At 42.2% G+C, this 14282-nt stretch overlaps 1 protein-coding gene across 1 annotated transcript; it reads right to left on the bottom strand.

Moving 5' to 3' along the window:
• Nucleotides 1-2910: 2910 nt before the first annotated feature.
• LOC119410079 (hairy/enhancer-of-split related with YRPW motif protein 1-like) lies at nt 2911-4452 on the bottom strand. Its single transcript, XM_037676984.1, has 5 exons — nt 4310-4452; nt 4041-4113; nt 3880-3963; nt 3727-3808; nt 2911-3648 (listed from the first exon to the last, which is right to left on the bottom strand). Exons 1-5 carry the CDS (start codon nt 4393-4395, stop codon nt 3044-3046), a joined length of 930 nt encoding a protein of 309 aa, XP_037532912.1. The 5' UTR covers nt 4396-4452; the 3' UTR covers nt 2911-3043.
• Between the last annotated feature and the right edge of the window lie 9830 nt (nt 4453-14282).

The following is a 14282-nucleotide window of genomic DNA, read 5'->3' as shown; positions in this document are numbered from 1 at the left end:
AGATAGATAGATAGATAGATAGATAGATAGATAGATAGATAGATAGATAGATGGGGAGTGGTGGCACAGAGGTTAGAGAAGGTGGGCCTGTGATTGAAAGGTCGCCGGCTCAATTCCCTGGACTGACAACATCAAAATGTGGGTGGGAAAGGTGAAACACCCACACCTGCCTCCACCCTCATTTGCTCCACCCTGGGCCCTTGAGCAAGGCCCCTAATCCCAATCAAATAGGTCTCTCTTGAAAATGAGTCCTCGTGACTCAATGACACTACCTGTATAAATAAAGGCTAAATTAAAACAAATAGATAGATAGATTATGTTACATTAATTTATTGTTACATTGATTGCCAGTCTACTTATGTAAAGTACTGTACATGCAAACTCCGTACTGTCCCGCATTCTACCGTTTTGAACGTTTTATGTGTCATTAACTTTTGTTTTAATTAAGTTTGCCTCCACAACTTTTTTCATTTTATTTATTTTTTTGTGTGAAAGCCTTTGCATTGTAAGTTGGTAGTAAATGAGACATTTGCAGTGTAAGTTCCTGAAAGGTGTCATGATAACAATGTTTTTTGTGAAGAGTAAAGGTTGGTGGGTGCACTTAACACTACGAACTCCATAAAACTCGGGGGCATACGCCATCTTCATCTTCCACACCTTCTAATTCTCAACGTAAATGCTTGGAACGATATATTGGGGCCCAAACCCACAGATTCAGAAAACGTCCACTTCCTCTGACATGTGCTTAAAAATGGACTGTTTAGGTGCTTTATTGTTATTACGAATGTCTTTGCTTAAAGGGAGTATCTGTTTATACACGTGCATATTCCACCTTAACTACACAATATTTCAGTGAATCTTTTGCCAAATAAATAGCTTTGCTAAGAACACAGTACAAACAAATGAAAGTCACAACACTATACCGGTGTCATGCACAGTGTCTTGGACAGTGGAATGTGCCGTTGCTCCCATCTTGGTATTTATAGTGTAAAATACTGTGTGTTTGTGTGGGCGTTTGAATGCAGATTTATCTTTAGGTAGCAATTTATCTCTTTAGGATTTTAGGTAGACAATGAATGTAGGACGCTTTACATTCAGCACACTGAAGTCGTTTCTTTTTATTATTCAGTATCCCACTGATATCTGCCTGCATAACTCTGCTGCTTGTGTTTCTCCCTTCGATAAGTTTCTGTGAAAGCTTTGCTTAATAAAAGTTTGGGGTTCTGTGAACATGGCATGCTGCATCTACAATGCTTCTGTATCAAAACACAAGGGGGACTGTAAACTGCCAAATAAAAGAACCAGTTATCTACACGTTATGAGAATTAAACTATGTCTCAGGCTAAAGCTTTCATTGCAAACTCCTCCATGGATTCTCTCTTTTATGGTTAGACTCATGTTCTACCAGCAGGTGGCAGTGTTACATTTATTTGGTGGAAATCAAGGTGAGAGCAGAAACCGTGAAGCAAATCACAAGTTCAGGACACTGACTACCTGTTTTCACTTTACTAAATTTTGAAACTAATTACTGTGATATGGGTAATTAATACCTTAAGTCAATGAATTATAGAAACAATCACTGGCCCACCTGGAAACCTGAGGTGCTGCATGGATGAATTTGTTAAAACACTTAAAGGAATGCATATTGCCCACCGCCTTTTCATTTCAGTGTTTCAAGCTGAGATCATTTTATCTTAAAAATAATAATACTAAAGTTATGAGCAATCACTTGCAGTATTGCACGAGCTCGCTCGATTTGTTACCACTCCGAGTATCCATTGGGAATGACTGTCAGCTACTACCACACCAAGTTTTAGTTCAATGCATGCAAAAATGACAGCATTATAGCCATTTTTTTGTTTAAAAATCATTCGCGATGACAGCCATCTTGAATCGGGCTGGCTCCAGAAGTCAGTAAGTTGCTGATGGAGCACCAGTGATCATCTTCTGAAAGTGTCATTAAAACCCATCCAGTGGTAAATGAGACAGTTTGCTAACAGAACACGTGTGCATGCACGCATATAGACAGTGGCAGTTACATAATTGCCCGCCATCCCCAAATTTCTGGCTCTGGACCAGAAACAGCACGTTGGAACAGAGCAGCGATTTACGAGTCCAGCTGTTTCTTCTGTTGCTGATACTTGACGACCGTTTTCCTCCAATGGCCTCATCCTGTTCACACTATTGTCTCCGTGTCAGGCCAACCCAGGCGGGTGAGGTCAGGGTAACATTGTAAAGGATTTCCTCTGGCTCTTAATGATTTCCTGGGTATTCATAGAGCCAACAATGCATTTGGATTGGGTTACTTAACCTGGCACACCGTAAAGGAACTCAATAACAAGGGACTTATTAGCTCATGATTAACTTTCATGGGACTGCAGCAAAGATGCACCTGCAGATTAAATGTCATTTGGGAAGATGCATGTTTTTAATCAACTAAATATATTCCTTCTTACTGTAAATTTTAATGTCATGGCATTCAATGGGCGAAATTAAACTAAACACCTATTTTTAATCCAAATTGTAAACATTTTCAGTTCCATTTATTGGTACAAAAATATTACAAATAGATACAGAAATGCAAACGTCCAAGTCTGAAGTAGTTAAGTGTCAAACTGTGGTGCACTGTTCTGACATCACAGGGGAAAAAAATGATCAAATTAAACAACTCTACACACATTTAAAATGCAGAAATCGTTGCTAAACGGATTATAAAATGCAGTATGTGATTCACAGTCTAATCTGTACTTGCAGTGATGCATTCATGGCCCATTCATGTCATGTCCTCAACCTGGAGGCAGTGCAGGCTACCAAAATGAGTCGATAAACCAATAAACAACATAACAATAGCATTTAAAATTTGTTTTTATAAAGTAAATGTCATACAGAGAGGCTAATACTCCAGCTTATTTCTAAAAAAATAAAATCGTTTTGTTTCTCTCCTCATTATTTCTAATAAAATCCTTGACAAAGTAGTCCTGACTGTGTTTGTCCGTTCTGGGATGGACGCAGCTCAGCTGTTGCCATCAGTTTATAGTCTGCGTCAGAAGGCCCCAATCTCCATGCTCCAGGGCCTGTAAGGCTTCGTCATGGTGGAGGAGGGACTCGCGGCGCTGACGGTCGTTGGAGAGATGAGAGGGAAAGCACCAAAGGAGAGGGGGAAGGCCGAAAGTGAGGACAGAGCAGGGACGAGCGGCGGCGAAAGCTTAGAGGATGGCACATGTAGACCGAGGGCTAGTGAGCCGTTCACCTTGAGGGACTCTGTTGAGGTCAGGATACTAAGTCTGGATGTCCCAGATGATTCAGTGGACGAAGAGGATGAAGAAGAAGAAGAAGAAGAGGAGGTGGATGTTGGGCTGCCGCTGGTTCTGTGTGCAGGTGTCCTGCCCTGAGGGTGCTGTAGAAGGAGGTGGTGTGGGAGATGTGCAGGGGCTGTCCCATACGAAGAGCCCCAGGCTAAATGTTCCAGCCCGGTGTGCACGTCCCTCTGAGAGGCATAGCTGCTGAGGTGGGACACCAAGCGAACCCGCAGGGAGTCTGTGCCATCCCGGCCCTCTACGATGCTCAGGTAGCGAGCCGTTTCTGCCAGGCACTCCCTGAAACCAAAGCTGCGGTAATCCTTAGCAAGCGCATGAGCCTCAAAGTAACCTGTCAGCGAGGAAAGAAGCGGGTTTAAGTAATCGGTCTAATCCCAGCGTGGTTTGAAGTCACAAAAAACATACTCACCTTTGCCTCCAGAGGCATGAAGCATCTTTAAGTGGTCCACTGTCATTTGCAAAATTTCTGCTTTTTCCAGTTTAGCTGATCCCTGTGAAGACAGATGAAACATGTCACCTGATAGAACTCCCATTTTGTCTCGCACACAAACACCCACAGTACCTGTTTCTCAAAAGCACTTGGCACCAGTCTTCTTAGTTCCGACAGACTGTTATTGATTCGGTCTCGTCTCCTTTTCTCAATAATCTATTAAAAAGTGAAGCATTTAGTCATTTTGAATAAATTTGCAGTAACTCGGCTACAAATCTCACAAGTTTCCTCACCCCTCTGCGCCTTTTTCTGGCCTGAACTTGTGTGGTTGTGGTGGGTGACGTTGATTCTTGAGAGTCAAGTTGCCTGAAAGTTTGTTTTGAAAAAAGAAAGAGAAAAACAAAGACTTTTAGAGCAAATAAATAAAAAAAATAACAGCATCTTGAGTTTTAGTAATAAAAATGACAAATATAGAAAAACATTTATACAAAAGTAAAACATTTTCCCTCAAAAATGTACCAACTGGGTGTAGATAAAAACTAAAAATATGAAGATGTCATACCCAGTTTCGTCGCCACTGTCTTTCTCTACCTCCACATTATCGTCCAGGTCGCTGTCTGACGAGCTGTAGTTGCTGCTTCGCTTCATTCTGCTTCCAAACCTTCACTGATAAAGAAACAAGAGTCACAGAAAGCTCCTGCAGTGGACTCCGAGCAGCAGCGGCTCAGAGCAGACCTTTAAAATCATCACACTTCAGCGGCGCCCGCAACGAGGGAGGGGGCGGGGCGTGAACTTTGAAGTGGGCGGGGATTAGTAATAGTTAGCCAGTTAAAATTAAGGTAGTTTTGAGTGACACATGGGAGTAAGACTGCGTCAACGAGAATGACTGTGTTAAAGAAAGAGCTTTAAATCAAGGCACCTTGTTGAAACTCTGTAAGTGTATGGAAAAACCCGTCATTTGTCGTTACAATGAAACTTTTGCGGTTATTTGTTTATTTTGTGGACGTTATTTCAGAATGATCGACGGACTTTTAGTTTCCGGTTTTGTGTTGTGTTCCTGGTACCTCGTAATTTCGAACTTCGAGTTGGGAGTGACTTACTTCAGTTGCATCTCATTAATTTCAGTAGGAAAATGTATAGTGCTCACCAACCAGGCAAATTAACATTAGCAACTAAATATAAATGTATTTCTTCGTAATTCTATGCATTTAAACAGCGAATTAACATGCTTTCTAATATTCATTCAACCTTTATTTATACAGGTTAGTCTCAGTGAGTCACGAGGACTCATTTACAAGAGAGACCTGTTTTAGACAAAAATCACAGATGAGGTACACACAAAAATAAACATTCATATGAAAAGTATATAAAAAATGATATAAAACAAAGTAAATAAAACATGCTATATAAAACGGTGTAAAATACTAAAAACAGGAACATGCCTGCATTGAGTTTTGCTTTGAACTTAACAGTAGTTTAAACCCCCTAGAGAGGTCAACGTATACATATAAAATAAAATAATCAATATAAATAAAAAAATAAAAAAATAATAAATTAATAAATATATACCACACCATACCAATTTATTTATAGAGCACTTAAAACAGCAACAAGGCCAACCAAAGTGCTGTACAAAAGAAAACAAACATGCACAGCGGACAGGAAAACATAAAATAGAAATACAGATACAAATAGCAGCAGAAGCTAACTAAAATGGCCAACAGTGTAGAGTACAGACAGGACCAAAACAAATCACACCGTGTTAAAGGCAAGAGAATAGAAGTGGGTCTTCAAGCGAGACTTAAAGACTGAGAGTGTGGGAGCCTGCCGGACACTCAGTGGCAACTCATTCCACAGTCGTGGACCTGCAACAGAGAAAGCCCTGTCACCTCTGAGCTTACGACGGGTTTCTGGGACTGAGAGAAGCATCTGGTCTGCTGACCTCAGAGAGCGCGGTGGGACGTATGGCTGCAGAAGATCAGTGAGATAGGATGGAGCGGAACTGTTCAGTGATTTAAAAACATACATGAGAATTTTGAATTGGATCCGAAGGTGAATGGGTAGCCAGTGCAGGGAGGCCAAAACTGGCATGATGTGCTCTCTATAGCCTGTACCAGTTAAAAATCGGGCTGCAGCATTTTGGACCAGCTGAAGACGTGAAATGGAGGACTGACTGATTCCAAACAGAAGTGAATTGCAGTAATCAAGCCAATATACAGGTCCTTCAAAAAAAATTAGCATATTGTGATAAAGGTCATTATTTTCCATTATGTAATGATAAAAATTAAACTTTCATATATTTCAGATTCATTGCACAGCAACTGAAATATTTCAGGTCTTTAATTGTTTTAATACTGATGATTATGGCATACAGCTCATGAAAACCCAAAATGCCTGTCCCAAAAAATTAGCATATCATGAAAAGGTTCTCTAAACAAGCTATTAACCTAACCATCTGAATCAACGACGTAACTCTAAACACCTGCAAAAGATTCCTGAGGCTTTTAAAAACTCCCAGCCTTGTTCATTACTCAAAACCGCAATCATGGGTAAGACTGCCGACCTGACTGCTGTCCAGAAGGCCATCATTGACACCCTCAAGCAAGAGGGTAAGACACAGAAAGAAATTGCTGAACGAATAGGCTGTTCCCAGAGTGCTGTATCAAGGCACCTCAGTGGGAAGTCTGTGGGAAGGGAAAAGTGTGGCAGAAAACGCTGCACAACGAGAAGAGGTGACCGGACCCTGAGGAGGATTGTGGAGAAGGACCGATTCCAGACCTTGGGGGACCTGCGGAAGCAGTGGACTGAGTCTGGAGTAGAAACATCCAGAGCCACTGTGCACAGGTGTGTGCAGGAAATGGGCTACAGGTGCCGCATTCCCCAGGTCAAGCCACTCTTGAACAAGAGACTGTGTCAGAAGCATCTCGCCTGGGACTGCTGCTGAGTGGTCCAAAGTTATGTTCTCTGATTACAGTAAATTTTGCATTTCCTTTGGAAATCAAGGTCCCAGAGTCTGGAGGAAGAGAGGAGACACAGAATTCACATTGCTTGAGGTCCAGTGTCAAGTTTCCACAATCACTGGGGTGTCATGTCAGCTGCTGGTGTTGGTCCACTGTGTTTTATCAAGGGCAGGGTCAATGCAGCTAGCTATCAGGAGATTTTGGAGCACTTCATGCTTCCATCTGCTGAAAAGCTTTATGGAGATGAAGATTTCATTTTTCAGCACCACCTGGCACCTGCTCACAGTGCCAAAACCACTGGTAAATGGTTTACTGACCATGGTATTATTGTGCTCAATTGGCCTGCCAACTCTCCTTACCTGAACCCCATAGAGAACCTGTGGGATATTGTGAAGAGAAAGTTGAGAGACGCAAGACCCAACACTCTGGATGAGCTTAAGGCCGCTATCGAAACATCCTGGGCCTCCATAACACCTCAGCAGTGCCACAGGCTGATTGCCTCCATGCCACGCCTCATTGAAGCAGTCATTCATGCAAAAGGATTCCCAACCAAGTATTGAGTGCATAACTGAACATGATTATTTGAAGGTTGGTGTTTTTTGTATTAAAAACACTTGTCTTTCATTGGTGGGATGAAATATGCTAATTTTTTGGGACAGGCATTTTGAGTTTTCATGAGCTGTATGCCATAATCATCAGTATTAAAACAATTAAAGACCTGAAATATTTCAGTTGGTGTGCAATGAATCTGAAATATATGAAAGTTTAATTTTTATCATTACATTATGGAAAATAATTACCTTTATCACAATATGCTAATTTTTTTAGAAGGACCTGTATATATATATATATATATATATATATATATATATATATATATACAAACAGAAAAAATATATAATCATGATTAGTGCAGCTATCACTATTTTCATGAGCAACGTGGCCGTATTGGATTTTATGTTTGCAGTTGGTTTGTATGGAGGGTGCAATGTGACAAAATTAAATCAATAATTAGGGGGCCATTCATTACCGTAAGCAAATGTCAAAACATTGGAGACAGACCGTTCAAGGCAGTTTGACCCTGTTTATGCATCTGGGTCAAAGTGCAAACTGTGGCAAATATTTCACTTTTAAAAACATCTTTTCAAGGTTTCTCACATTTTATGTTTTAAACTTCAATTATCTGTTTCCCCTCACCAACTCAAACAAAAGTCTTCCCAAAACAATTTTTGAAGTTTTTTTTAACATAAAACTTTCAAATATACAATTAATATCCATCCAGATAATTACTACAAGAAGCAATGGCATGGAAATAAAGGATCTGTGGATCTCCCTCTATTTTCTCCCCCAGAGAACCCTTAAAGCAGAAAACCATCTTCAGTAGGATTGTTTACATTGTATTTTATATGATGTATACAAAAATAAACAACTACATTCATGGAAAATGCTTTTATTGACAGTTATAATATAAATCTCAGCAGACTTATGTTGCTTTTGAATGTTCAAACATTATATTTAACATCAGAGATACATTTTTTTAATTTAATCTCACATTTTTTAGTTCAGTCAGATATTTTTTCTTTATACTTTATTAGTACTTGCTTAGTCCACAGTAATCCAGATACACACATCATTACATCAAATGTTACAGTTTTACTGCACTTTAACAACATGATCATGATCTTAACCAGCACGCCAGTTTCCTGTATGTTTAATAACTTTTGTGGTTTAAACTATTTTGCATGTCTTCTCCCCCCAGTCATATGATGTTCTGGGAAATCACTCCATGTTTGGATCTAGTTTCGACTCTGACCCTGACGTGTCTGTTAATGCCATCAGGGAACCTGAACCAGAGCCCCCCGCCATCTTTCAGACCACTATACCTTGTTGAGGAGCAGCTGTTTCTGCTCCATCAGGTCAGTTGTTAACTTTGTGCATGGGGAGCTGGACAAGTGGGGATGAGAGTTTGATTCCCCGGAGCAACAGCTGCAGGCCGACACTTTCCATACCCAGAATGTCGGCGGTGGTTTCTCTGGTGGTAACGCACAAATGGTCAATTTAAGATGTCTGCTACAACTAGTTAACCTAGAAAAAGTGGCTATAAGACATTTAATTTTTCAAAAGCTCAACTTGGTTGTGAGTCATTCTCAACATGTTCTCCAAGTGCTGATGGATTATATGATGGATTATGCTCATAAAGATGTTTAAGGTTTGACCAAAAAGACCAGTACTCCATCATTTTGCAAGATAACATTATCTTAGTTTAATTATTTCCATGTTCTGTTCTGTTCTAAACAGATAGTTGGTTTGGAACAGGGTGAGCAACAGATGCTTTACGTCTTGAACTTTTTGTCCCTGGCTGAACCACACACCTTCCATGGCTGCTTAGGTTATCATACTATTATGGTAATCTGATTCATGTTGTGCCACTTGATACACAAGACATCCATCCATTTTCTTTTACCCTCTTCTTTCTTTTCGGGTCGCGGGGGTCACTGGTGCCCATGTCCAGCCCTCACTGTGCGAGAGGCGGGGGACACCTTGGACAGGTCTCCAGTCCGTCACAGGGACAAACAACTTTTCACTCTCGCTCACACCTAGGGACAATTTAGAGTTAACAATTAGCCTAACGTACATTAAGGCAGCTGTGGCTGAGTGGTTAGAGCAGTTGTCCTCCAATGCAAAAGTTGAGGGTTCGATTCCACAAGCAATCAACATGCTGAAGTGTCCCTGGGCAAGACACTGAACCCCTCATTGCCTCTGATGTGTGTCCCATCAGTGTATGAATGGGATAAAACACTGATTTGTCTCTGTATAGATCTAGTAGAGTGCTGTATGAATGGGTAATTGAGGACACAGATTGTAGTGTAAAGTGCTTAGAGTATCTTCATAAGATAGAAAGGTGCTATATAAATACAGTCCATTTACCATACATGTTTTTGGTCTGTGGGAGGAAACCAGAATACCTGGAGGAAACCCACGTACAGAGAGAACAAGCTAACTCCATCCAGAGAGGCCCCCTGGCTGGGATTTGGACCGCCGACCTGCTCACTGAGAGGCGGCAGCTCTACCAACTGCGCCACCGTGCCACCCCCAATGCATACACTTTCAGGTTTAATTATGCAACAACTTGCACCAGTCTCAAAGTCCTCCACATCAGCTGACCTTCCCACTCACACGTTTCCTCCACCCCACGCTGTGACGTGAACGCCGTGAAAGCTCTGACTCTGTCTGAATGTGTTGTGCTCGAACGGCCACATTTCTCCTTAGATTGTCTTTAAATTGGACAACTTCAGCAGCATGCCAGCCTGGCTGGTGACCATCGGCACAACACGGCACCAATCTCAAGAAGCCGGTCTCGAACCATGTGCCAGGAAGCTAAAAGGTATAAGCGAGCATTTGTTTGAAACTGGCGTGTGCCCAGCTGCCTTCCTCAATCTTCCCTGAGGTTTCCCCGGGTGACTCTTTGTGTGCAAGAGTGTGTCCTGAGTGTGCGCCGCTGTGTTTACGTGTGTGTGTGTGTGACTGAGGGTGTGTTTAGGAGGTGCTGTTTCCCACAGTCCTGATCTAATTCTGTGGTAACTCAATCTCCGTGTGAGCGCTTCCCGGCGAGTGTTCTCCCACCCGTCGACGATGGGGGGGGGTCAGAGTGTGTCTGACAGAGGCTGGCTCGGTCCCCACGGGCCCCCCCCCACACACACACACACTTCACAGCGGCAGTTGTTGAGTGGCAGCTATAAGATGTCTAGATGGTGTGCACGCAGGATGCAGGCACGGCTGTGAGCGCCGCTGCCGCCGACAGCCACAACGGTCGACATAGTAAATCAACCTTGATGTGGGGCGGAGGGGGGAGCAGTCATGAAGCCATTTGAATTTGTGAGGTAACTTCATGTTTTATTCAACTGGACTCGAGGAAAAGTTTGAACTTTGTTGCAGAGAAAATGCCACCCACACTGTTTAAAAAAAACAAAAAAAAACTTTCTTACATGGGGAAACGTCTCGCAGACAGCTTCCACACAACAATGTTATCCTACGGCCCACAGCATCCTGTCCGTCCCCTCTTATTTCAGTCAGCAGCACCCAGGCGCTATATTGGGCAGGGACTGGACCGGGCCTGAGACCCATTCCCACTGTTTGACCATAACACACCCGCCTGCTCATTCTTTACTTTCCTGCCTTTGTTGGCATTTATTCTATTTGTGCCTTTTGGATAGGTAAAGCCAAGAAGGATACGTTCTTTGTTTCTTTGTTTACCAGAGGTTTTGTTTCATTTTTCATTCTTTTCCTCCTCTAAGATCAACTCCTCAGGTCATAACAGTGACACCAGCATCTCAGCACAGGAGTCAGTCACAAAACATTAATGGATTAGTTTTGATCAAATAAAGCTCCACTCACCGTATTGTTTATGGGTTTTTTTCCCCCCAGTATTCTGCCTTTAGTACCACGTAACCGGTGCTAGTTCGCAGTAGAGGGGAGGCAGATCACAAGACTGGTTCTTAAATAAGCGCCACAGGAGACGACGGCACGTGACGTCCTCAAGAATAAAAGGAGCACCATGAAGCGAGCTTACTTTTAAGGCCACACATTGTGTTGCTACAGGAAGAACATTGTTTGCATCTCAATGGTGTGTGTGTTGGCAGGAATGTGACCTCTAATTGAAATATATCAGGTTTATTCATATTGAATGAAATAAGAGACATAGATAATCACTTATTTTCTGTATGTTTTCCTGAGAAAGAAAAAAAAAAAAAAAAACCAGTGAAGTTCAACCATCACGACCAGTAACAACAACAAAAAAAAAGACATTTTTGGTGGCATGGCTGTAGTTTTTTTCTGCTTAATGGAAATAGATATAAAATTCAACTGAGAAATGGACCAAATTATTGCGCTATAAGTTTAAAGAAGTTTTTTTTTTTCTGTTTTCTTTTCAAGTGTCAGCTCCTTTCCCAGGAGATGCTCAGTGCCAGCTGTCTGCTCTGCAGTAAAGTACTGCTTTCCCAAGCTCTGACCTGTGGGAAAATCTGTTGTGGCCAGTAATTGATTCCGCCCTGCCAGCCCCATTACTCTCCACTGCAGTCAAACTGCCAGCGATCTGCAGAAAGCCTGTTAGCACAGCCCCTCTTACTCTTTGTCTTTGTCTGCCGTACGAACACAAACACGCATCAGAATCCCAGCAAGTCCCTCCATTAGTCCCAGCGTCATGTCTGTCTCTTCCTCTTGATACTCTTTATTATTTTATTCCTTTCTATTTATCTTTTGATAATGTGGGGGAGTGGTTGCGCAGAGGTTAGAGAAGGCGAGCCTGTAATTGAAAGGTCACCGGTTCAACTCCCTGGACCGACAACATCAAAATGTGGGTGGGAAAGGTGAAGCACCCACACCTGCCTCCACCCTCATTTGCCGCACTCTGGGCCCTTGAGCAAGGCCCTTAACCCCCACCATCTCCCCCAGACACCCTAGATGACAGCTCTCTGCTCCACACACAGGGCTGTGGCAGCTCGGTGGTCTGTGGTTGAAAAACATAAAATAACATAAATCTTGATGCGAGTTAGTTCGCTGTGAGGAAGGGAGCAGCTGAAATAAGCTTAAAAAATCTTTTAATAATAAATTCTCGTCTTGATCGTCTTCTAATGCCAATCAAGGGGTTCAGCTGATATTTTTCCAGCACAGTACAGTACTTATAACCTGAAAAGTGAATTGTTCTGAACTTTTGAAAGTGGAAAGGTTACAAACATTTAATATCTTACTTGTAGACATCCCTTTGATCAGCTGCTTTTTGGTTGCCCAAATTGAGGAGCTAATAGCTCGTCTGTGACGTAATCTGGGTTTTGTGTTTAGCTTTTGAGATTCTTGTGTTTTAGTTCTGTTTTCTTGTGTCATCTATTCAGCCTTCCTCCTGTGTTCCCCCATGTTGTCAGCTCCAGCTTCTGCCACTCTCACTTGTCCTCCATCTCAATCACCCCAGATGTTCATCATTATGTCTCTTTAGTGTCCCTGTATATTCAGCTTCTGTGTTTTTCCTTTGTCTGTGGATTGTGCTCCCAAGTCTGTCATGCTCTGTCTTCCTTCGTGTCTCCCTGCTTCGGTTATTTCGTAAATTTTGCTGCAATGACAGCTTTTGTTTTTGATCTTCTTTTGATAAATTAGAAATTCTTTATTTTATCTTTGAATTCCTTGCAGCTGTCTGCACCTTGCCACAGAACACGATAATCTGAGCTGAGCCAGGACCTAAATGGATTGTTGCCATTTTCAAACAGCTCCACATCTCTGTAAAATTAGCTTTACAGTTATACGCTTAAACTCTGTGGTTATTTACAAGCACAAGCAGTGGAAGACGCTACGGCAATGTTTGAGCTCATAGTTGTTTTAGGACGTCAGCTTCTTTCAGATTAGCTTTTAGCTTGTCAATTTAGCCAAATCCAACTCTCTGATCTTCAAAGAGCTATCTAAAACAGGTAAGATATTCACTGTTTATATACTTTCCTCTCTTAAAAACCTGCGTAATTCCATTAATATAAACTAAATTCTTCACGTTACTATTTTGACAATGACACAAAATGTATAGAAATAGCAGCCATTTAAAACTTCTGATTCTTTGGATTGTCCATGACGGCTTAAAGATCTTTTAACATTTCCTCAGAGAAGTAATAAAACATGTCTTTTGTGTTTAAAGACTCAAATGTGCTGGTTTATTTTTGTCTGAGTTGCGTGATGTAATTATCTGTATATAAAGTTACCCTCTCACATGTCCAAACAGCCACAGGTACTTCATTGCGTTTGTGTTTTAGTCTGTACCAGCAGGTGGGGTATGATGGGAATGTGTGTGTCTGTGTGTGTGCAACAGTATGTGAGGATTATCAGGCTGCATGCAGGAGGAGGATAAAAGCACATATTCTGACACGCTGCATGTTCACATGACGACCGTCTAACTTCTTGCCGTGCTGATTACATGGCAACACTTTGAACTGGGCCTATTTAAAGCTTGAGTGGAAAAGACGCCATAGAAATGAAGCCCTCCTTGTGAGCTGCAGAAAGACACGAGTGGCCTCAAGCCGAGTGATTTATCAAGGATGTTTGTGACTCTTCTGCTGGCTTTATATAACTACCAGCTGAGGGGTGCACTTTCCCATACTGTAAGGGGTCAGGAGGCCATCTTCTGAGCCTTGTGGCAGTTTTTTCACACAACACCATCCCACTGATGGGAGATCTGAGAGAATATGAAGGAGGAGCAGAGAACTGTACGCTATGCAGCAATTTAGCTCCTGGTGACCCCCACCCACATAACCCCGAGACTGAGCCCCACGAGCAGCTCTTTTCCTGCACTGACAGGACAAGCAGCTTCTCTGTGAGAGGGAGTCCCCCCCCCCCCATTAACTCTCCTCCTACAAGCCCACTGTCGGTGTGCTGCAAACCAGAAGCCTGAAGCGCAGAGAGCGTGTGGGATGAAACGATGAGAGGGGAAGATCAAAGCAGGAAGCATGAAAAAGCTCAAAGCACACAAGCAAGAGGCACCTCCCTGACCTCTGCGCACACACACACACACACACACACACACACACACACACACACACACAC

This window comes from Nematolebias whitei, chromosome 5 (genome assembly GCF_014905685.2).
Source record: "Nematolebias whitei isolate Nwh7 chromosome 5, NemWhi1, whole genome shotgun sequence".
In the NCBI taxonomy this organism is placed as follows: domain Eukaryota; kingdom Metazoa; phylum Chordata; class Actinopteri; order Cyprinodontiformes; family Rivulidae; genus Nematolebias; species Nematolebias whitei.
The sequence above is the reverse complement of the archived record's forward strand: the minus strand, read 5'-3'. Positions and strand labels throughout refer to the sequence as shown.